We start from the raw sequence: 19,543 nt of genomic DNA, 5'->3' as shown, positions 1-19,543 counted from the left end.
TCTCAGGGGTCTGGGGGGGGCCAAGACCTGGGGAAGGGGGGCTCTCAGGGGTCTGGGGGGGGTCAAGACCCAGGGAAGGGGTGCTATTAGGGGCCTGGGGGGGTATAGGGCCCAGGGAAGGGGGGACTCTCAGGGGTCTGGGGAGCCAGGACCCGGAGAAGAGGGGCTCTCAGGGATCTGGGGGGGTCAGGACCTGGGGAAGAGGTACTCTTAGGGGCCTGGGGGGTATGGGGCCCAGGGAAGAGGGACTCTCAGGGGTCTGTGGGGCCAGGACCCAGGGAAAGGGGACTCTCAGGGGTCTGGGGGGCCAGGACCCAGGGAAGGGGAACTCTCAGGGACCTGGGGGCTCAGGGCCCAGGGAAGGGGGGCTCTCAGGGCCTCACCGCAGTGTCTGCAGAAGCTCCTCCTTGGCCGTCAGTGTCCTCACCGAGCAGAACAGCTGGGAAAGAGCCTCGGTCTGGGCAGTGGCAGGAGGGCTTGCCAGGCTCTGGGGGTCTAGTCGGGGCTGGGGTGGCTGTTCCTTCCCTTGAGTCAGGCCAGGACCACCCCCGGCCCCCAGCACATACTGCTGCTGGAGGAAGCTGTCGACAGCCGCCTTGTAGGCCCCCTCGGATCCTGCCGGCTCCTGGGCAGAGCACCGAAGCACCGACGGGGGCAGACTGAACACCTTCCAGGATGCGGGAGAGGGCAGTGAGGCCGGGGACATGGGCAGGTGCCCCCCATCCCCCACCGACAGCCCCACCTTCTGGGACAAGGGAGAGGGCAGGGAGGCCCGGGACATGGGCAGGTGCCCCCCACAGACAGCCCCACCTTCCAGGATGCGGGAGAGGGCAATGAGGCTGGGACATGGGCAGGTGCCCCCCACCCCCCACCGACAGCCCCACCTTCTGGGACAAGGCAGAGGGCAGGGAGGCCCGGGACACGGGCAGGTGCCCCCCAGAGGTCCCCTCCAGGACCCCTTTCCGGGACAGCCCTCCCACCTCCTCTAAGGCCACCACATGCCATGGTAACCCAGTTGCTTGCAGAATGGGCTTCACTTCGGCCAGGGTCTTTGATCTCTCCTCTAGACTCTTGCCAAAGGCTGCTCCCTCTGAAAAACCCAGGCAGAAAGAGTCAGGGCTCACAGAGCCAGGCAGGGCAGGGCACGGGGCCACCTCCACCTGGGGAGACCCCTAAAGGCCTTGCTCTGCAGGGCGGCGCTTCCTGGCAGAGCTGTGGGGTGTCGCCATTTTCCTTTGGGCAGGGGGTTCTCCCTTGTGGCTGACCTCAGCGCTACCGGGAACACCCAGGAGCTCGTTCTGCAGGAGCAACGGTCGGGAGTCGGCCCCTGGACCCCCCTCACCACCAGCACTTAACTCCCCTTCTCTGTCCCCAGACTCCACGACGGGGCTGGGCCGCCGCTGCTCCTGTTCCCACCCCCAACTTTCTAAAGATGTTCTCAGACTCCAGGAACAGTGGTGTCACCTAACGATGGACACATCTACTGCCTCCTTCAGGGAAATTTACCCACCAGGGCCTCAGTGCAGGGGCCGCACCAGCAGCTCAACACGTCCTACCAGAGGCAGCGTCCGCAAGGCATACCCCAAGCGGCCAGGGATTAGCAGGAGCAATGGCCCCACATACCGTCAACAAAGATGACCCCCGGCACAAAGCGCAGTCGTTTGGCAGAATCTTGGCTCAGGCCCTGGAGGGAGAAGCAGCAGGGACTCAGCCCCCAGCCATAGCCACAGAACACCTTTCCAGCTCGGAACATTCTTCATCTGGATTTAACGCCGTCCTGGAAGGTGAAGTGGCCTTGCCCTGCCGTTGCGTTTAGTGGACATAAGCCATTCAGACTTGGGTGCCAGGCAGGTCTAATAGGCAACGGCTGCACGCCCGACTTGTTTTAAAGAGTAGCCTGGGGGTCTTCACCCCCCTGGTAAAACACGCCCCCCACCAGCTGGTCCTGGATGTCCCAACAACACCCCAGGAGAGGGGGCTGGGGTTACAGGGCCACTGTGTCACCATCCCACACACTTCTGACCACTAAGGAAGCACTCGCTCTCACGAGCAGAAAGCAACAGCCTGTGAGAGGCAGGGGCGCCGCCGGGCACAGGAAGGGCAGCAGCACTGTTACACAGAGGGCTGGGCCAGTTCCCTTATAACACCCTCCTGGCAGGTTCAGCGGACCTCAGAAAACAGAAAACTGATTTCAGCAGCGCCGTGCAGTGCGCCCATCCTCAGACCAACACCCACCTCTCACCCCGGCAGAGCCAACCGCTGCCCTCTCAGCCACCCGCCCCACAGAAGCAGCCTCCTCTGGTCTGCACCTCTCACTGGGAGTGCGGAGAAACCAAGCACAACCCACTCCTGTGCCCTCCTGAGAAGCCTGACCTGCCTCGGACTTCCTGAGCCGCCCCTTGATGCGCCACGCACACAGCCCCACCACCCCCAGCTGAGCCCTGTGTGCAGCCTGAGCCCACCTCTGCCTCCCTGCACGTGCCATCCCCTCCACCTCAAATGCTGCTCCCTTTGCTTCTCCTGGCAACCCCCCTCCTTCCTGATCTTCCCTCCGGTCACACGAGGCTGAGCCAAGACGCCGCTTTCCACTGACTGCGTTTCTATGCCGGTTGAGCAAATGGATAGAAGTCAAGTGGGCTGTACACACGCACTCTGGACACAGCTTCTGATTTGTGCACCTGCTGTAAACGCATCTGAGAACCCTCCAGGTGTCCAGGCCACAGGGTGGCCTGCTCTCTAGCCCCAACCAAGAGTCCCTCAGCAGGCTGAGAAGGGAGGGCCCCAGCCCGAAGCTCAGCCCAGCAGCCCAGGCCCAGGGGGTGGTGAACACGCACCTCAAGGACCTGCCAGACCATGGAGCTGGACGAAGGCCCCCCAGACCACGCCAAGAGGACCTGGGGGAGAAAAAACATCACTCAGGGCACTGCACCTCCAACACGGGCAGACACCCCACCTCATGGACATCCAGGACATCAAGTCTGCCCTCAAAGGCCAGGGAGGAGCTGGCGGGCCGCAGCAGGCCAGGCTGCCTGTGGGAGGGACAAGTGGGGACCTCGAGGGGCCAGGCTGCTCAGTCAGACCCCCAGGGCCCAGACGCTACCTTCTCGCCTGGAAAGATGAGCCGGTTCTTGCCCAGCATGGCTCTGAACTTGTGGATGTAGAAGGCCTTGAAACAGTCCCTGAAACACAGACCTGAGATGAGGGAGCCCCGTGCTCCCTGCACGGTGGGTGGTGTCCTGAGGCGCTGCCAGGTGACGACGTCCTTTACCGATTTCCATCTTCCAAAGCAGCATCTTTGCATCCAGGGCCTGCCCCGAGACTGGTGAAAGGGGTGGGGCTGGGGCCCCTCTGGCAGTGAACATGAGGTTCACTGGTCCCTCCCACAACCCCACCAGGTACAAACTGCACAGCCACGGAGGCTGCATCCAACCAATGAGGGGCCAGAGCCCAGGCATCCCCTCCCTACAGGTGCTCAGAATGGCCCAGCTGGTAGAGTGGACGGACTTAGGCATTCACAGGGCAAGGCCAACCCAGACCCCATAAAAAAGACCCACCACATAAAGCCACCAGCTCTTTGGGGTGAACTGCAGAAATGGAGGGGGCCACAGCGAGGGCTCTGTATCCTGGGGCCCCAGAGCTGGCATCTTGAGTGTGCTGGGCTCAACTGGGCCAGGAATGGCTGAGAGGCTCACTCACAGAGTGGCCTGGGCTCCTCCCCTAATCCCACAGAATCAGGACTTCCAGGCCCGGGAACTGCATTTTTAAGAGACAGGGTCTTGGCCGGGTGTGGTGGCTCACACATGTAATCCCAGACTTTGGGAGGCCGAGGCAGGTGGATTGCAAGGTCAAGAGATCAAGACCATCCTGGCTAACACGGTGAAACCCCATCTCTACTAAAAATACAAAATATTAGCTGGGCGTGGTGGTGGGCGCCTGTAGTCCCAGCTACTCGGGAGGCTGAGGCAGGAGAATGGCATGAACCCAGGAGGCGGAGCTTGCAGTGAGCCGAGATCGCACCACTGCACTCTAGCCTGGGCGAAAGAGCGAGACTCCATCTCAAAAAAAAAAAAAAAAAAAAAAAGAGGGTCTTGATCTGTCACCCAGGCTGGAGTGCAGTGGCACAATCATAGCTCACTGCAACCTCAAACTCCTGTATTCATGTGATCCTTCTGCCTTGGCCACCCAGGTAGATAGGACTACAGGTTACAGGTACATGCCACCATGCCTGGCTAATTTTTGTATTTTTTGTAGAGACAAGGTCTCATCATGTTGCCCAGACTGGTCTCGAACTCCTGGCCTTAAGTGATCCTCCTGCCTGGGCCTCCCAAAGTGCTGAGATTACAGGTGTGAGCCACTGTGCCCAGCTGTAACCTTTTTTTTGTTTTGAGACGGAGTCTTGCTCTATCGCCCAGGCTGGAGTGCAGTGGTGCCCTCTCGGCTCACTGCCAGCTCCACCTCCCAGGTTCACGCCATTCTCCTGCCTCAGCCTCCCGAGTAGCTGGGACTACAGGTGCCCGCCACCACGCCCGGCTAACTTTTTGTATATTTAATAGAGACGGGGTTTCACCGTGTTAGCCAGGATGGTCTCGATCTCCTGACCTCGTGATCCGCCTGCCTCGGCCTCCCAAAGTGCTGGGATTACAGGTGTGAGCCACTGCGCCCAGCCGCCCAGCTATAATCTTTGTTCATAATAAACTTTCCAGCCATCTGACTCTGGCTCACTAGGTCAGAGGTTCTTGGCCCTGGCTGTCTATTAGAATCACACAAACCAATTAAGTCAAAATGTCTAGGGGTGAGGCCTAGGAATCGACATTTTAAAGCTCCCTGCAATCCTGGCAGGCAGGGTGAAGAGCAGCACCTGGTACAGAGCAGGCAATGCCACTGCAAGAGTCGCCCTGCACCTGGGGCTCCAAGTCCCTTCCTGTCAGACACACTCAGTGTCCACAGCAGTCCCTCCCCACGCTGAATGGTTACCACGTACACGAGGCCGAATGACCCCCCTGTGGTTCCTTTACAGACAGTAAAGCAAGTCCGTGTTTAACAGCAAGATGCCAGGCGAAGGACTGCAGGTTACTGGCAAGTGTCAAGGCGGGAACATGGGAAGTGACCCCAGGACAGAGCTTTGGGCATGGGGAGTCTCACACAAGGAGACACAGGTGCTGGGCTTCACCTCCTCACTGTGGACCAGGAGAGCCTGTGCGCCCTACACCACCAGCTGGGATTCAAGCATGGTGGGTCCACGGGGACATGCTGCGTCTGGGCTCCTGAAACCATACTGTCCCCTGTGGGTCAGGGAAGGCCAAAGTTTCTCCCACATGCTGATCTGAATGATCCCTGGGGAGCCCAGCTCAACTTAGACTCCTAAGGCCTTCCCCTGGGGAGCTGGCTCCCCACTGTTCCTTAGGACCAGCAAGCACAGCAGAGCAAAAGCTCTGGCCTCAGCAGGGGCCCTGCTGGCCACAGCAGCCTCTCCTCAGTGAATTCTCCCGGCAGCCTGGTGTCCTTGGCAATTTCAGGTGCTCCTAGGTGGTTAAAGAAGTGCCTACCTTGGCCAGGTGTGGTGGCTCATGCCTGTAATCCCAGCACTGTGGGAGGCCAAGGCAGGCGGATCACTTGAGGTCAGGTGTTCAAAATCAGCCTGGCCAACATGGTGAAACCCCGTCTCTACTAAAAATACAGAAACAATTAGCCGGGCATGGTGGCAGGCATCTGTCATCCCAGCTACTCGGGAGGCTGAGGCAGGAGAATCACTTGAATCCGGGAGGCAGAGGTTGCAGTGAGCTGAGATCGCACCACTGCACTCCAGCCTGGGCGACGGAGCGAGTCTCCATCTCAAAAAAACAAACAAAAAAACACAAAACCACTGGGAATTAAGAGGGCTAAATGGAGAGAGACCTGGTCCTCCCTTCAGGGAGCTGAGTCTAGTGGAAACAACTGAACAATACAATGGCTACAAGCCAAGAAAGACATGACAAGCGCCTGGGGGGAAGCTGGAGGTCTTCCAAGCCTCTATCCCACCACAGCTGAAACAAGCATCTTACATCAGATGAAACACTTTCACCCAGACCATCCGCCCCTAGATGTATTCCAGCTGCCCCCAAATGCCCACTCCTCCTACACCTTATTCCAATCTAGACATCACGGCCCCACTTCCAACCATCCCCATGAGCTCCATCAGAAACCTCATCAGCGGATCTGTGGCTAGATCATGGGAAATTGTTTCCCAAGCAGTAAACCAACGCTTTCGCCTCCACTTCAACACCAGGGGCACAGGGGGCCACATCAGAAGCAGGCATAAAGTAAGTAAATGTTTTTAAAAGGAAGAAATAAAGCCTCACAAGTTGGGGCTATCCTGTCTGCTCAGCGAGGCCACGTTTGCCAGGGTCTCAGCCACCTCCAGGCCTCACCTGCAGAAGGCATCTCCAGCTCGTATCACCACAACGGGTTGGGCTTCCTTGCACTTCACACACTTCTGTTCACGGCTTTGGAGATGGGAGGGGGGAGAAGAGAGGAACACAGATCACATCTCCCTCACCCCTAGTGGGCTTTGGGGAGACAGCTCCTGATTCTCACCCTGAGTTGGGTCAGAGGAAGGCACCTCGGTACACATAAAAACCCACGCTTGTGTTTTGTCCAAACTTCAAGAAAAACAAAGGCTCTAAGGGGATGTTTAGCCTAGAAAAGCCGGCTCAGAGGGCACATAAAGACCGCTTTTCAGTCTCCCAAGGCTGACACGGGGAGCGGAGACAGTTTCACGGAACCAGATCGCTCCGAATAAGGACAGCACTGTCAGCGGCAGAGCCGCCCCCCGTGGCTATCAGGATGAGAGGTGCGAACCGGTGGAGTAAGCCCCCTTCTAGGTGCTCCTCACCGCTTGACAGGCATTCCCCAAGTGCCAGGGAGCCAGGTCCCGCCCTCCACGCGGGGCTTCCCGAAGCAACGGCAAAGCCCAGCCGGGACCCTTCGGGGCAGGAGTGCGGCGGGAAGGCGAGGGGCGGCCTGGCGGGTCCGGCCGCCAGCTCTCACCTAGGCCGCGGCGTCGGGGTCGGCTCCCCAGGCGCCGGCTCCCCGTAGTCCTCGCCCACCTGACACATGGGCACGCCGGATCCCGTCGCAGACTGCGGTGGCGACAGCGCGAGGGCGCGCCCTGATGACGCCAGCGCGGCGCCGTGACGGCCGCGAAGCGCGGCTGGGGGCGGCGCCCTCCGATGACGTCAGCGCGGCGCAGTAACGGCCGTGACGAGCGGGCCGGGCCGGGCCGGGACAGCGGGAGGCGGGCGGCGCGGGCCTGGCCCCGGGATGGCGATGTTCCGCAGCCTGGTGGCCTCGGCTCAGCAGCGGCAGCCACCGGCCGGGCCGGCGGGCGGCGACAGCGGCCTGGAGGCGCAGTACACCTGCCCCATCTGCCTGGAGGTCTATCACCGGCCCGTGGCCATCGGCAGCTGCGGCCACACGTGAGCGCGCCCGCCCGGGGGCCGCGGGGAGGGGGCCGTGCCCCGCCGCGGGAGGGGTCGCGAGGCCTGCGGCCGTCCCGGTGCAGCCCCGGACTGGGCGCGCGGGGCCTCGGGTCGCGTGGGGTCCGGGTTCCCCTGTGCGGCGCCGCCGCTGCCCTTCTGGGCGCATTCATCCTCCGCCCAACCTCCTTCGCGCCAGCCGCAGGCGCCGGGTCCGACTGCTGCTTCGGTTCACGGGGCGACCTGCGGCCCTGCCCAACCCTGGGGTCCCCGGGGGCTGCGGCGGGCGCTCGGGTACTCAGAGGGCAGCAGGTGCCACCGCTCCGCTAGTGGTGGTGGATTTGGGCTTGTGGGGCTGGAATGGGCAGCTGTAAATAAATGACTTGTGGCTTTTGCTATCAACTCTTGTTCGGACCCGCTGTCTGCCTGTTTTGACTACAGAGGAAAGGAGTTTCCTAAAGTTTAGAGGGGCTTGTTTGGAGTCTGATGTTCTTATGTTTTTTCTGAAGGAGAACTTGGGTCACACCGATCACTGAGTAGCCAGGCAGGCTGGTCCACAGAGGAGCAGACCCTGACCACCTTGCTGGGGTTTCCAGCTGCGCCAGGGCTCACAGCCGGCTCCTCTAGGGTGTTTCAGGAACAGAAACTCGAGGACGTGGCTCTCCTGGTGGGGAGCTGTGTTCAAGTATTCTGGAACTGCCAGCCCCCTTGGGAGGAAGCCGAGATCAGAGTGTCTGCTCTCTCCTAAGTGCTGAATAATACAGCTCTTGAGCACAATTAGCAGTGGCAGGGTACAGAGAGAGCAGGAGGGCTTCCCCGCAGACATCCAAGCTGCTGAGGTGGTGGAGTGGAGGGGGGTGCACCCAGGCTGGTAGGAGGCTCTTGAACATTTTGCAAGCAAAGGCAGCTGACTTCAGAGGCTCCTGGTACAGAGGGAGCTGGGACTGCTAGGTGGGTGTGTGCTGGTCACCCACGGAGGTGGCTGGGCCAGTGTCAGGATGCAGAGCTGCCTTCATTACCTGTGTCAGGCGGCACAGGCGCCTGCCCACGCTGGGACAGCTCTACCTACTTCTCTTGTGAGGCTGCTAAAGGCTCTGCCCCTGCTCCTCCATCTCACTTAGCTGTGACATTTTGGTGGGGCAGCCTCTGAACGGGTTTTTTTTTTTTTTGAGACAGAGTCTTGCCCTTGTCACCCAGACTGGAGCGCAGTGGCACCATCTCGGCTCACCACAACCTCCACCTCCTGGGTTCAAGTGATCCTTCTGCCGCAGCCTCCTGAGTAGCTGGGATTACAGGCACCTGCCACCATGCCTGGCTAATTGTTGTATTTTTAGTAGACATGGGGTTTCACCATGTTGGCCAGGCTGGTCTCGAACTCCTGACCTCTGGTGACCTGCCCGCCTCAGCCTCCCAAAGTGCTGGGATGACAGGCGTGAGCCACCGCGCCTGGTGGGACTTCCTTCTTGGGAGCAGGTAGTACCGGGTGTTTGAAGGTGCGTTCTACACCTTCTCATCTGTTACTGAGCGCTGAGGCTTGACTTAGGCCTCGTTTTAGAAAAGCCTCCCATAGGCTTTGGGTGTTGACACCTTCACCCTGCTGTGGCTGCCCACGGCACCTCCACTTTCCTAGCCTGCACAAACTGGTATTTGCCCTTTGCAAATACGTCTTTTCCTAAAATGTGGCTTCCGTAACACAGAATCCAGAACTCCATGGAATTTGGAGCCTCTTTCCTACAAACTCCCCTCCCCCACGCTTCTCTTGGTAGAATTTGATAACCTTCCTAGTCTCACTGTGAGAGCTTTTCACACAGCCTTTGCCTTCCAAAGATTTTTCTCCCCGACTTTTCCTGCTGGCTTTTGTTTTCTGGCTGTTCTCTCTCTGCTTCTAACTTTCTGTTTCTTGTTGGTGTTGCTAAGGCATGCATGCAGATGACCACAGAAAGTTTAAAGGCTCTTCGGGTTCCCTTCGGAAGTCTGTTGTTGGTCTGGTTCTGTCCCCTCTGCAAGCCCCCCAACCAGAGCAGCTTCCTCCTCCAGGGTAGGTCTCTCATGGCAAGAGTATCCCAGTGTGGGGGCATGCACCCTGCTCTAGCCCTCGGGCAGGAGGCCCCCTGGGGCCCAGCAGGAGCTGTTGCCATTCAGGGGACAGTCCTAGCAGTGAGCCGTCTCTGTAACCAGAAGCCTGTGGGCCAGGACATGCATGATCATGAACCTGTCTGGAAGGGCTGTGAGAGCAGCCTCCACCCGTGCAAGACAGCTCTGGGGCTTGCTGAGGGTGCTGGCCTGCCAGCCAGGCAGATCTCTGAAGCACGGGCCGTCCTAGCTCTTCAGCTCGTGCAGCGGCCAGTGTAGGAGACACATCAGCAGCCGGGTGTCTGCTGGGAGGGCCAGTGCGTGATCGCCCCTCCCTTTGCAAGGCTGTCGACGCCCCCACACCCATCGCCCTCAGCCACTTCCTTCAGCGGAGAAGCTGCTCAGCACAAGCCCCTGGGTGGGTGCAGACAGGAACTTCCTGTGGGGGAGGCGGGCACTGCTCCCGGCTGCTGGCTCTCTGAACACCAGGCTGGCCGTCACTGGAAACTAGGCTGATAGTGCATCCACCCTGCGGGTGCCTCGTTCTGCCTCCTGCTCCTCGGGCCCAGCTGCCCTGGGTTCCCTCTTGTGTCTTCCCTGAGTCCTTCTGGGGAGGACAAGGCTGTCTTCCTCCCAGCCAACCTTCTGGGCACCTTTCCTGTCTTCCCAAGCTCTGCCCGGGACCCTCTCCTTCGCCTCAGCCCGTGGCCGTGCTGTGCAGCCAAGACTCCCCTGGTCTCTGGCAGCTCGGGGTTCACTTGGGAGGTGCACCATCCAGTCGTTTCCAGTGTGTTTGCAATTATGCAACAATCAACGCAATTCTAGAAGATTCCTTCCACCCCAGAAAGAAACCCAGGGCCCTCCCCCTCGCCTGCCAACCACTCCTCTGCTTTCTGGTCACTGGGTTTGTCTCTGCTGGACGTTGAGTGTGAGTGGACTCCTACGACACGGGTGGGCCGTGCTTGCTGTCTGCCCTGCACTGTTTTCCAGGCCTCCTAGTGCGTGGCACCTCTTCCTAGCCGAACGCCCTTTCCGTGCGTGTGCATGCCACACTTTGTCTCTTCACGCGTTTACCGATGGGCACCTGGGCTGTTTCCACTTCTCCCTGCCTGAGTGTGGGGGTCTCCCTGAGGCCTTCCCATGTGGTCCATCTTGCCAACACCTTCCTCCCGTGATCAGGCGAAGTAGGCGGACCCCTGGCTGGAATCCAGGGGTCAGTGCCAGGGATGACCCTGGAAATACCTGCTGGGGCGCCTGGTGTGGGTGTCTCCTCCGCAGACCTGCGGGGGCGCCTGGTGAGGCTTCGGGTAAGGTGAGCAACCTCTTTGCAGGAAAAGGCTTGTTCACTTTCTGACAGGTCTCAAGCGGAGTCCCACTTTCTCTCACACACAGTTTAATGTGGGAGCCGCCAGCTAGGTGGTGGCTCCATGCGAATCCAGTGGTGGGAAAGAGGGCCTGGGGAACAGCAGGAGGGACTTAAGATGCCCACTTGGCCACCTTTGCCTGAGGTCCTCAGCCTTCCTCCTTTCAGGAAGGACCTTTTCTTGAGAGGGATGTGGAAATCTCTTGACAGCAAAGAGGACTCTGGCCCTGAATTCAGCTGAGTCGTTTGTGAACTCAGGGCCTGCCCACAGCCCCTCTGTCCAGTGGGGCTCCTGCACCAGCCCTGCACGCCCCCTGTCCTGCAGCCTTCCTGGGGCTGAGGGGCTCCGCCTCAGTTCCAGCTCCTTGCCGCAGCTCAGCTGTCCCCATAGTGCTCCTCACGAGGCCGGATATGGCTGCCCTGGTATTAAGCTCCTTCTCTGTGCCTGCGCTGGAGGCTTTCGCGCCTGATGCTCCTGCTGGCTGGTGATGCTCCCGCTGGCTGGTGATGCTCCCGCTGGCTGGTGGTGCTCCCGCTGGCTGGTGGTGCTCCCGCTGGCTGGTAGTGCTCCCCTCCAAGGGGTGTGTGCATCTGCAGAGTGGGAGGCTGTTGTAGATACCAGCAGGAGGGTGTGTGAGCCCAAGGAAGCCCCTGCTGCCGGAGCCTGGAGTGCACATGGGGCTGCGGGACTCTCAGTCTGTCCTCACGATGTGGTGTCTCCAGGGGCAGTGCCGAGAGTCAGGGCCCATGGGAGCCTCAGGTGCCCCAACGGTGCCCAGGACCCGAGCCTCCACCTAGGTGGGGCAGGACCCCCTCCTGCCTGCGAAGCTGTCCCAAGCCTGGTGACTGCCACCCAGCCTCAGGGTGTGCTGCCACTTGGCTGGCTTTGGCCCTTCCCTGTCCAATGCGTCTAGAGCCCCTGGGGCCTGGCAGTTTCCTTTCCCACGATTGTTTGAGGTTTTATCCTCCAGAGGGTGGAACTGGGGGAGTTTCCAGAGTTCCCGGGCTGTCCCTGTGCCCTGCAGCCCACCCAGTTGTTGTTGCCATGTGAGGGTAAACCTGGTAGGCCAAGCGCGAGGCTCCTGCCTATGGGAGCTCCTCTGGCCCACGTGTGGGGACAGCCATAGCCACGGCTCTGCCCCTAGCCAGAAAACCACAGGGCCCTACTGTCAGGAAGGACCGGGGCCACCCTTTAGCCAGATGGGTCCCATCCAGCTGGTGGGCCTTGGACATAGGAGTGAGCATTTCCAGAGACGGCAATAGCAGTAGGGGGAGCTGCCCCTGTGGACCCCACAAATGCTGGGTCCTAAGAAGGGCCCCGAGAGAGGCCTGCGGTGCGGTTCGGGAGACCCCAGTGGCGGGCTGGCACTCAGGCCCTTGTGCCCTGCAGGTTCTGCGGGGAGTGCCTCCAGCCCTGCCTGCAGGTGCCGTCCCCACTGTGCCCACTCTGCCGCCTGCCCTTCGACCCCAAGAAGGTGGACAAGGCCACCCACGTGGAGAAGCAGCTCTCGTCCTACAAAGCGCCCTGTCGAGGCTGCAACAAAAAGGTACCCGCCTGCTCGGGCCGTCCTGGAGCCGGGGGTCACTCGATGGGCAGCCCCAGCCCACGGGTTCCACAGAGGGCGGGGGCCGGGGCCATCTCTCTTTCCTGTTGAGTAATCACAGTCTCTGCTTCTGCACCAGGAAGCCGGCCCCGGCGCCTCCCTCCCTTCCCCTCCCGTTTTCATCTCTCACTTCCCGTGGTGACAGCTGAGGGGGCCAGCCCGATGGGGGCAGCACTGTCAGAGCCGCCTAGCCCGGGCCAGGGGAACCCATGTGGGTTGTGGCCAGGGTAGGGACCAGGGACCTGAGCTGAAACCTTCCCAATGCAGCCTTCCCCTGCCAGCCGATACTGGGGACAGCGCTGGGGGCTCCAAGGTCACAAGGGCGATAGGCAGAGTCAAGGACATCTAAGGGCCGAGCACCCTCCAGCTGCCAGGAGTGCCAGAGCCGGGCTGATGGGTACTGACACACCCACATCAGAGCAGCCTAAGGGCCTGCAGCTTGTCATAGGCCTTGTTGGCCCCCATCTCCATCCTGTCCTGGAGCCTGGCCCGCACCCCATGGCCCTCCCTGGCACATCCACTTCAGGGTGGAGAGGGCCCAGCCAGTGCCCCTTTCTTTCAGTGGCTTCCGGAGGACTGAGCAGCTAGAATGGATTTTGCATTTGCATTTCCCGACATTGCCACATCTCAGGTTAATACGTTCTATGAAGCACTCACACTGGTACGTGGCCCCTCGGTGGTTTGTCCTCGAGGTCAAAGGTCCAGATGTCCAGGGGCTGCCCTGGACTCCAGAGTGGTGCCGCTGAGCAGGCTGTGGCCTCGGGTGCTTGGGCACCTCCCGTCTCTCCCATGCTCAGAGTTCCTCTCTCCTGGGCAGACAGAAAGGATCAGAATGGGTCACATGCAGAGCGGCCTCCCCCACACCACAGCGGCACGGTTCTCTAATCTGTGTCTTCAGATGTGACTGTCTCCCAGCACCTTGCTGGGATGTGGCACGTCCCTTGGGAGTCCAGCAGCCCTGGGCAGAGCTGGGTGCTAGGCTTGTGTCCAGGAGGATCTCAGGCACCTGCAGTCTTGTGACCTATTGCCCTGGACAGTGAGTGTGCTGTGGGTGGAGGATGGCGCCCTGCCCCCATGGAAGCATCCCCGGCTTGCCCCTCAGTCCCACGGAGCATCTGTCCCCAGCCTGAGGCATTTCTGAGTGGCCTCCACTTGGCCTCTTCCTTTTTCTGGAGCAAGTATTTGAACTCCCGTAGGCGCCAGAGGTCTCCTTGCCTGTTTCCCACCACCCTTCTCCAGCCAGGTTTCTGCCCTCGGCCAGATCATCCTGCAGTGATTTGCTTTTGGCCATGGAGTGGTGGCTGCCCATTGCCTGTGATTGTTTTAGCAGCAGAAGGGACCGGATCCCTCTGCTGCTGGCGACACACACACTTGCTTACAGTTCTCTGGTCCTGGACACCTGAGGTCTCAGCCTCCCCAGGACGGCCCTTCCAGATTCTCAGGACCGCCTTGCCCTCCCTGCCCTGTCTCCTAGGTGACCCTGGCCAAGATGAGAGTCCACATTTCGTCCTGCCTAAAGGTCCAGGAGCAGATGGCCAACTGCCCCAAGTTCGTCCCCGTGGTGCCCACATCCCAGCCTATCCCCAGGTAGGCGCCCTGCAGTACAGGGGAGAGGAGCCATCCTCAGCGGTTTCCTCGTTCTGGGAGCAAGTGCAGCGCCCCATCCCAGAGAGGCTTGGGGAGTCACCCGGGGCCGGGTCTACTCTGGGGAAGTGGACCCCCTTTGCCACCCTGCAGGAAGGCACCTGTGCTGCCCTCCCTGGCATACCCACCAGGCCCCCTGAGGTAGGGACACCTAAGGTGTGGGGAGCAAGAGGAGGGCACAGGCCAGGCCCAGCAGGTGGATGGGCCGAGAGATGGTTCCTCCCAGGGCAGCACCAGCAGCGTCTCTGCCGTTTGGCTGGCCTGGTTGTGTGGGGTGGAAGAGGGTCCTGGGTGTGTCCTCAGGAGGCTATGGTGTGCAGAGGCACAGGGGGCACCCAGCCATTGCCACGCTCCTGCAGCCTACAGAGGGCAGGCCTGGGGCCACACCTGTGTTTGAGAGAAGCGGGGAGGCAGGGCCCCTAGACCCCTAGCCGTGCCACTCACTCTACCCCTGCCCTGCCAGCAACATCCCCAACAGGTCCACCTTCGCCTGCCCGTACTGCGGCGCCCGCAACCTGGACCAGCAGGAGCTGGTGAAGCACTGTGTGGAAAGCCACCGAAGCGACCCCAACCGCGTGGTGAGCGGCGCCCGCCCCGAGAGACGCTTGCGCGAGGGGAGGCCTGTGGGGGACGGCGCCTGCCTCGAGAGACGCCTGCGCTAGGGGCGGCCTGTGGGGGACAGTGCCAGGCCCAGGAGCCTGCTCTCAGCGAGTCCGGGGGTGCCCAGGCCACAAAGCCTCCTGGGACCCAGGGTGGGGACTTGGCTGCCCCAGCAGCACCTGCTGGAAACCAGGGAGTGTCCATAAGTCCTTCAGGGTGACGCACACTGAATAACTCAGTTGTCACCGGGGCACATGCCTCCAGGTCTGGGGTGCCTTCCCAGGCTGAGGCAGCACTGGCAGGGCTCAAGGGAGGGCCCCCAGTCCCACTGCGGCCACCGCGCCTCTCCCCGGTCCAGCTCGGCTTGACCCCAGTGCCTGTTCCAGGTGTGCCCCATCTGCTCAGCAATGCCCTGGGGGGACCCCAGCTACAAGAGCGCCAACTTCCTGCAGCACCTGCTTCACCGACACAAGTTCTCCTATGACACCTTTGTGGTAGGCGTCCCGCCGGCACTGTCCTCCCCCACCTCCTCCTCCCTCATTCACCCTCCTCCTGCTCAGGCCCCTCGCCAGCCTCAGGGTCCGCAGGGTTCAGAGGAAGCCAGAAGCAGAAGCCTCGTTTCAGGTGACCACGTTCCCCGGGTTCTGTGGGGGCTGCCTGCAGATGGGGAGTGATGGCAGCTGAGTTCGAGTGGCCACTAGAGGGTGCCCAGGCCTCTCAGGGATGTGGACCACACAGGGCGGTCCCTGCCTGTCCACCCCACAGAACCCCTCGAGGGTGAGCCAGGCTTCCTTCTGGAAGCTTTCTGGAGAGAGGTGGAAGGATTTCCATCAACATTGAACAGTCCAGCCCTGTCTCCTTTTCCTGCTCGCCGCGGGTCAGGCACGCACCTGGCCCCCAGGCCCGCAGACACTCGCACAAACTCTTTACTCCTGGTGCGGCCCCTACCCTGCCCAACCCTGTTCATTCCTGGCCCCGGCTAACAGTCCTGGCGATGGCTGTCACTCCCCCTGCCAGCCGCCCAGGACCCATGCTCCACCTGCCTGAGAATGGAAACTGTTAGAGGTCAGGGAGCCCTGGCCGGCCCGCTCACCTCGGAAACCCCAGGGCTTAGAGTCCGAGCTGAACCAGCAGCCGTCCGAGTGTCCCCCTACCCAGCGGGTGATGGTCACGCCTTCTAGTCAGCACCTTCTCACCCCCCAGGAGGACTGTGCAGGCCCCGTGCCGGTGGGAACAACAGAGCTGGGTCCTTCCTGTGTCCTGCTGGAGGGAGGCAGGAAGGGTGGACACGCCTGTGTGGGTAATGGGCAGAGGGGACCTCTCCTTCCTGTCTCCCTCAAGCCCGGTGCGTCTCTCCTTCCTGTTTCCAGGACTACAGCATTGATGAGGAGGCCGCCTTCCAGGCCGCCCTGGCCCTGTCTCTCTCAGAGAACTGAAGGGAAGCGCAGCCACCCGCCTGCATCTGGGGTCAGGGATGTCCCCGCTTGAGGGACAGGCCTGGGCTCCTGTGTCGCACCTGGCACCTGCTTGGGAGCACGCCCCACCGGACCAGGAGGAACCTGCACCTGCGCAGGAGGGGAGCCGGGGCCAAGCCTCTGGGCCTGAAGACGGACCAGCTGCTGAGGCTGCCAGAGCAGGGCCGCCTGGTCCCACCGGCGTCGCTGGGTTCTTCGGTGCTTCTGGCCGAGCAGGCGGCCTCCTTGGGCAGGGCTGGCCACTGGGACCTGGAGCCGCCGCTGTGTCTTCAAAGCCATGATGCCCTCTCGTGGGAAGAAGGGACCGGCAGTGCGCGAGCCATGCTCTGCAGTCGAGCCGGAGGAGCCCAGGCTGCCGCCCTGCCCAGCCCGACCCGCTTCCACCTTGCGCATTTGGTACTGGCTTTTGTGATACTTAGGAATCCTGGCATCTTTTCTATATTATCCAGTGTGATAATCTTTTCACGTTTTATAGAGCAAAGACAGAGCAGTTACTCTTCATATTGCAATATCTGTGTTTGACTAGGAATAATAGTATTTTTATGGAATATTTACAAAATTATATTTTTTAAAAAAACAATCAAAACAAGCATTGGGGGATTGGGGCAAGGAGGGAAGGAGCAGTGGGGCAGCTGCCAGAGCTCAGGCGAGCCGTGGCGTCTGCCCAGGGCCACCCACTGTGTGTCTGGGTCCTTGAGGTTTGTGCGTTTCTCTTTGATGACTAGGAAGAAATCCCAGCACCGCGGCCACAGGCTGTGGCTGCTCCCAGCAGAGGCAGGGCCGGCAGAGCAGGGGCCTCCTCCACCCAGAGTCCTGGCCTTGGCCCCCTGTCACCTTCAAAGCTGACTGTGCCCCGCTGCGGGAGGGGACGGCACCCAGCGGTGGCAGAGCTTGGCCTGGGCAGGGACCCGCTTGGCGGGCTGAGCAACACGTCAACACTCTTTTCTGTTCTTGGCATTAATTATTGCTGTCTTTTTTTTAAAAAGTTGAAATAAAATGTCTCAGAGCATCTCCAGCAGCCTCGACTGGGTTTTATGCTCCACGTGTGGAGTCACCAGCTGTGTCTGTGTTGGAGGTCGGCTGTGTCCTCCCCAGGCCGCTCATGCTGGGGGTGCAGCCTGCAGCCCGTGTGTGCCCGGGGCCCGAGCCTCACTCAGCCATGGAGGGTCCCACAGAGCCATTTAGACATGGGCACTGGCCCTCCTCCCTCTGAGAGGACCACCCGGTTCCTGCACCCGCAGGGCTGCTGGGGTTTGGACTCCTAGGCTGACCTTCTTTTTCTTAGAGGTGGGGTCACACTCTGTCACCCAGGCTGGAGTGCAGTGGTGCGGCTCGCCACAGCCTCTGTCTCCTGGGCTCAAGTGATCCGCTCGCCTTGACCTCCTGTGTCACTGGGACCACAGGTGTGCACCACCTCAGCGACCCCTGGATTGGCTTCTGAGCATACTGAGGGTTGCGCCAACTGCCTGTAGCTCTCTGAGGGGTCACTGTTGGGGCCATGGGATCCCCTGTTCTCCAGTCTCCCAGGGCCTCAGGCCAACAAGGATCACCTGCTCGCCAGCCCCACGGCGGCTGTGGCCATCATAGACCAGTCACTGTTTCCTGCCTTCTCCCTGCCCCTCTCAGTTAAGGAGTGTTTCCAGCCTCTGTTCTGGATTGTTTACTTGCAGGGCAGGTGGCTGTCCTCACCCTGAAGGCCACAGCTTGGGCTGGACACACAGGAGCCTCTACCAGTTGTCACTTGAGGGGAGACGCTTACCCCTAGGGAGCAGGACTGACTTCCGATTGCCCTCGCCAAGGGCCACTGGAGTCCCTACCTCCCCTTCTCACTACTCTTCGACCCCTGATGACATGATCCTGTGTCTGGGAGGCCCTCACTAGGCAGCACCAAACTCCAGGGAACGGCAGAGCCACCTGCCAGCCTGCCCTTCCCTGTGGCCTTCCAGAAGGAAGCTTGACACACAGTGTCCCCTGGAGCCATGTGGGCCTCTGACTGGTGCCCCGTGAGGCCGACAGTCCCGGCCATGTGTTCACCACCTGGCCACTGGCCAAGCCTGTCTCACCCCTTGGGCAGCCCACCCGCCACCCGCCTCCCAGCAGGAGCAGCGATGGGGCAGCTCTCCACGTCCAAGCCTGCTCCACGTCTGACCGGAGGGTGACACGGAGCCGTCACGAGGGCATGACCCTGGGTGCCCAGGAAGCCTGGAGACAGCTCTGGGCCCTGTCTGGGCAGGCCGTGGCCTCAACAGCAGCCCTCGGGGAGGTGACGCCTGAGTCTCTGCACCTCACCTGGGGAGGACAAAGCACCTTCAAGTCACTGAGCGGCTCCTCGCCGCCTCGGGGAAGGGAGAGGAGCCGGCATGTTGTGGGAGGCGTGGATGGGCTGGGGCTGGGAACTGCCTGGCCTCCCTTGCTCTGCTCTGCCCCAGGCCCCCAATTCCATGGCAGGTGCCTCAGGGGGCAAATCCCGACTTGGGCCAGTCTGAGGCCCCCTACTCTGTGTCACCCTCAGCTCTGAGGCCCCCTCTTGGCACCACACTGTGACCACTGCGCTGGGGACTCAGCAAGGCCGGGGCAGGCACTGGGCCCAGGGTGGGCAGGAGAAAGACTCCCCGGGGGCCCACTGGCGCTCATGCTATGGATATGAGTGGTTTTAACAGACTGTGGCCTCTGAAAGGGGCCAAAGCCTGTCCCTGTGTGCTTGTCCCGCTGGCCTCAGACGATGCGACTGCCCTCCCTCCCTCCCTGACTGAACCACAGCCACAAGCCTCCTACAAGCCAGCAGTGCCCAGAGTGAGGGGACAGAGTGGAACCCGGACAAGGAGCCATCCCCGTCACATTTGGCCTGCTCCAGTCTCAAACACTGGGCCACCTCCGAACTCTCAGCCCCGCCGAGCACCCACTCCCAAGCGCTGGGCTACTTCCGAATGCCGAGGAAGCAGAGCCCTGTCCCCTCCCGGTTGAACCAAGGTCTCCCACTGCTGCCGCTCCCAGGGGGCTGTCAGAGGAAGCCCAGGACCCCCTCCTCAGGATGCCCTGTCCCTGCACACGATTCTGGAGGGAGCAGGCCTGTCCCCTCCAGGTCCCCTCATGGAGGCCACAGGAGAGCTGAGAGCCACAGGCCAGCATCTGGGTGAAGGTGCGGCCTCAGCTTTCCTCATGGGCCTGGCCGCCTCTCTGGTGACCTGGGGTCTGGGAGGGTCTGCCCAGGGGAGGACTTCAGAATGAACCCCAGCAAAGTGGGGAACTCAGGTCTGTTGGAGCTCAGCAGACCCTGCCATGGCGGGAGGAGGCCTCAGGCGCGGAGCAAGACCCCTGCTCCATTGTTCT

The 19,543-nt window shown here is 61.2% G+C and overlaps 2 protein-coding genes across 9 annotated transcripts in view; one reads left to right on the top strand and one right to left on the bottom strand.

The window, feature by feature from the left end:
- CTU2 (cytosolic thiouridylase subunit 2) overlaps positions 1 to 7,156 on the bottom strand; it is a 9,363-nt gene extending 2,207 nt beyond the window's left edge. For 3 of the 4 annotated variants that reach the window (XM_025370916.1, XM_025370917.1, XM_025370914.1), the window contains exons 1-7: positions 7,027 to 7,150; positions 6,408 to 6,482; positions 3,101 to 3,179; positions 2,835 to 2,894; positions 1,624 to 1,684; positions 981 to 1,090; positions 384 to 667 (exon numbers count right to left, since the gene is read on the bottom strand). In XM_025370916.1, the coding sequence (XP_025226701.1) occupies positions 384 to 667; positions 981 to 1,090; positions 1,624 to 1,684; positions 2,835 to 2,894; positions 3,101 to 3,179; positions 6,408 to 6,482; positions 7,027 to 7,094 (737 nt within the window). In that variant the 5' untranslated portion in view covers positions 7,095 to 7,150. Of the gene's footprint in view, positions 1 to 383; positions 668 to 980; positions 1,091 to 1,623; positions 1,685 to 2,834; positions 2,895 to 3,100; positions 3,180 to 6,407; positions 6,483 to 7,026 lie in introns of all 4 variants that reach the window. The other variant, XM_025370918.1, reaches the window with a different exon arrangement.
- A 47-nt stretch (positions 7,157 to 7,203) lies between these two features.
- RNF166 (ring finger protein 166) lies at positions 7,204 to 17,226 on the top strand. Of its 5 annotated transcripts, none has more exons than XM_025371488.1 (6): positions 7,204 to 7,454; positions 12,281 to 12,437; positions 13,969 to 14,081; positions 14,602 to 14,716; positions 15,125 to 15,232; positions 16,109 to 17,226. In XM_025371488.1, the coding sequence occupies exons 1-6, from the start codon at positions 7,300 to 7,302 to the stop codon at positions 16,172 to 16,174; spliced, it is 714 nt and encodes a 237-aa protein (XP_025227273.1). In that variant the 5' UTR covers positions 7,204 to 7,299; the 3' UTR covers positions 16,175 to 17,226. The 5 variants fall into 5 exon arrangements, with proteins under 5 accessions (XP_025227273.1, XP_025227274.1, XP_025227276.1 ...); XM_025371489.1 differs by having other exon boundaries at positions 14,602 to 14,720; XM_025371492.1 differs by lacking the exon at positions 7,204 to 7,454 and adding an exon at positions 8,756 to 10,784.
- The last annotated feature ends 2,317 nt before the right edge of the window (positions 17,227 to 19,543 follow it).

This window comes from Theropithecus gelada, chromosome 20 (genome assembly GCF_003255815.1).
Source record: "Theropithecus gelada isolate Dixy chromosome 20, Tgel_1.0, whole genome shotgun sequence".
NCBI lineage: Eukaryota > Metazoa > Chordata > Mammalia > Primates > Cercopithecidae > Theropithecus > Theropithecus gelada.
The sequence above is the reverse complement of the archived record's forward strand: the minus strand, read 5'-3'. Positions and strand labels throughout refer to the sequence as shown.